This window comes from Verticillium dahliae, genomic scaffold, assembly GCF_000150675.1.
Source record: "Verticillium dahliae VdLs.17 supercont1.12 genomic scaffold, whole genome shotgun sequence".
NCBI classification, from domain to species: domain Eukaryota; kingdom Fungi; phylum Ascomycota; class Sordariomycetes; order Glomerellales; family Plectosphaerellaceae; genus Verticillium; species Verticillium dahliae.
In genome coordinates, this window is record NW_009276943.1 from 173,800 (window position 1) to 176,291 (window position 2,492).

General features: G+C 60.8%; 2 protein-coding genes across 2 annotated transcripts; one reads left to right on the top strand and one right to left on the bottom strand.

Moving 5' to 3' along the window:
- Window positions 1-54: 54 nt before the first annotated feature.
- On the top strand, window positions 55-474 carry VDAG_06345 (uncharacterized protein; the record flags this gene model as incomplete). The annotated part of the gene is made up of 1 exon (XM_009658723.1): window positions 55-474. The coding sequence occupies one exon, from the start codon at window positions 55-57 to the stop codon at window positions 472-474; it is 420 nt and encodes a 139-aa protein (XP_009657018.1).
- Window positions 475-663: 189 nt separating this feature from the next.
- VDAG_06346 (isochorismatase domain-containing protein) lies at window positions 664-1,366 on the bottom strand (the record flags this gene model as incomplete). The annotated part of the gene is made up of 2 exons (XM_009658724.1): window positions 664-1,225; window positions 1,317-1,366. The coding sequence occupies 2 exons, from the start codon at window positions 1,364-1,366 to the stop codon at window positions 664-666; spliced, it is 612 nt and encodes a 203-aa protein (XP_009657019.1).
- Window positions 1,367-2,492: the final 1,126 nt, after the last annotated feature.

The following is a 2,492-nucleotide window of genomic DNA, read 5'->3' on the forward strand; positions in this document are numbered from 1 at the left end:
CAGCAAAAAGGCGTCGTCTCGTCTTCGAAGACGCTGACCGCCGCTGCCAAAAAAATGCACATGCGGCGCCTCGCGGCCCGCGAGCGCAACATCGTCCTCATGACGGGCACCGTCGACTACGTCTCGGACGGCACGCGCACCTTTGCCGTCGCCAACGGCCACCCCCTGCTCGCCGCCGTCACGGGCACCGGCTGCTGTCTCGGCACCACCGTCAGCGCCATGGTCGCGGCCCAGCGCGCCGCCGCCGGCGATGGCGACGGCGACGGCGACAGCGACAGGCTCGCCGCCGTCGTGGCGGCGCTGCTGCATTATGAGATTGCCGCCGAGAGGGCTGCTGTGCGGGACGACGTCAAGGGGCCTGGCAGCTTTGTGCCGGCCTTCCTCGACGAGCTGGCGACGGTCAGGCAGATGACGGTGGACGGGGATCTGGCCTGGCTTGCCGCGGCCAAGGTGAGCCTGGTCGACGAGGCGTGATCTCAATACGTGATCTCGATCTATAATCTTGATCCATGATGGGTCACATGGCTCAAAAGCGGGACAACGTGCGAGGGACTCGGCGACGGTGAAGAGAAATGCATTGTGTATATGACCAACGCATAGAATAGACCGGTAGACCAAACAGCCACCTCCACCCAAGAGAATGCTTGCAAACTACCTCCAATGTCACAGCAACGCCTGCAGACTGTCCTTGGTCGATTTGCTCGTCTCCTTGACTATGCCGACGATGTCCTTGAACTCGGCAACCTTGGCATCGCCCATGAGCTCGTACAGCACGCTCTCGCTCGTCGTGACCGTGGCGCCCTCGCCCCTGAGCCTCGCCAGCGCAACGGCAACCTCCTCCTTGTTGCAGCTGCTGACGCCGTCGGCGCAGACGTAGACCTTGTGCCCGTTGGCGATGAGGTCAAGGGCCGTCTGCGTGATGCAAACGTGCGACTCGATACCCACGAGGATGACCTCGGCCTTGTCGCCGCTCTCAAAATGCTTGGCCACGCCGGGCACCCACATGCTGAAGCGCGTCTTGTCGACGACGGGGTGGACGAGGTCGGACGGCGTCAGGAGGGATTCGAGCTCCGAGACGGTGGGGCCGAGGCGCGCACCGTTCTGGGTCGTCGTGTGGACGGGGATGCGCAGGATGTGGGCGGCGCGGAGCAGCTTGGCCGTTGTCGCGATGACGGCGTCCAAGTTCCAAATGGCGGGGCGGAACCTTTCCTGGATGTCGCAGATGCTTTGGGCGTTCGTTAGTAACGGGCGTTGCAAGGCGTTGCAAGGCGTTGCAAGCTGCAGCACGGCAGCATCTCAAGACGGCAAGGGCTCACAAGACGACGGGCCGCTGGAAGCGACGCTGGGGCAGAGGTTGATCGGCCATTGTGGTGAGGAAGCGTGACGGGGATCGGGATGAAGGTTGCAGGCGCGCCGGCAATGGTCGTCGTAGTTGTTGCGCTTGCGTGGGTCGTGTGATTCGCAGGTGAGATGAGATGATCCTTGTATTGACAAATCGCATGCCCAGAGGTGAATATGGCGGTGACGGCGAATGGTGGTCGGATACTCAAGCTGGAATGAGCAGTGGATTGAGGACGATGAGGCGAAAGAGTGGTGGGGAAGAATCAAAAGCAGTGCCGGAGGAGAGGAGCCGAGGTCAGTCCCCAGACCCTGGACAGAGAGAAGTATGCAGCTTGGGAGGCAGACTGAAGCAGTGAAGCAGATGGAGGCAGATAGTTGTAGATGTAGATGTAGATGTAAAGGGAAACAAAAAAGCAGTTTTTGCTGTGATTCTCTAGATAGCACCATGAGAGCAGGGGCGAGGGGCAACTGACGTTGCTGCACCAGCCCTTCCTTCCCCGGTGCCGGCCGCGGGGCAAGGGCGACTGCCGGCTCGCAACGGGCAAGGGCGATCGATGGACGAGTTGCATGAGGGGCAGGAACATGGCGAGGGGCAGGAACATGGCGAGGGGCAGGAGCAGGTGTGGCGCGGGTCATCCCTGCCATGGGCTGGGGTCCGCTGCTGGGAACTGGGAAGGCGGGGTGGCCTGCCTACCTAGTTGCTAGGTACCTAGGTACCCCAAGCTACCTTGCCTGTCAGTCAGGCTATATGGTACCTTAGGTTCCTTCGGCATCTTGACTCTATCACTAGCAGAGCTACTGAACACCACAGTTACTGAACAGCACAGTTACTGAACAGCACAGGGAGAGCGACATCGAAGACACAAGACAAGGTAGAGAGACAGAAGCATTGCAGTCATAAGATATAATGGCCCACCCCTCCCCCTCTCGAGGGATCAGCATGTCCCAGCCATCTTTCCACCAGTGGCTTCACCAAAAAGGCTAAGATACGAACTCGTAAGCCACTCCTTGCTGCCTGCACCCTGCCTGGACCCTGCCTGCCTGCTTGCCTGCCTCCCGTCAAGCGTGAGCTCACTCTGCCGTGCCGTCGGCTTGGCCTTGCCTGCCGGATTCATCCACGAAAACGCGATGCCCCGCCAATGGGTTCGCGA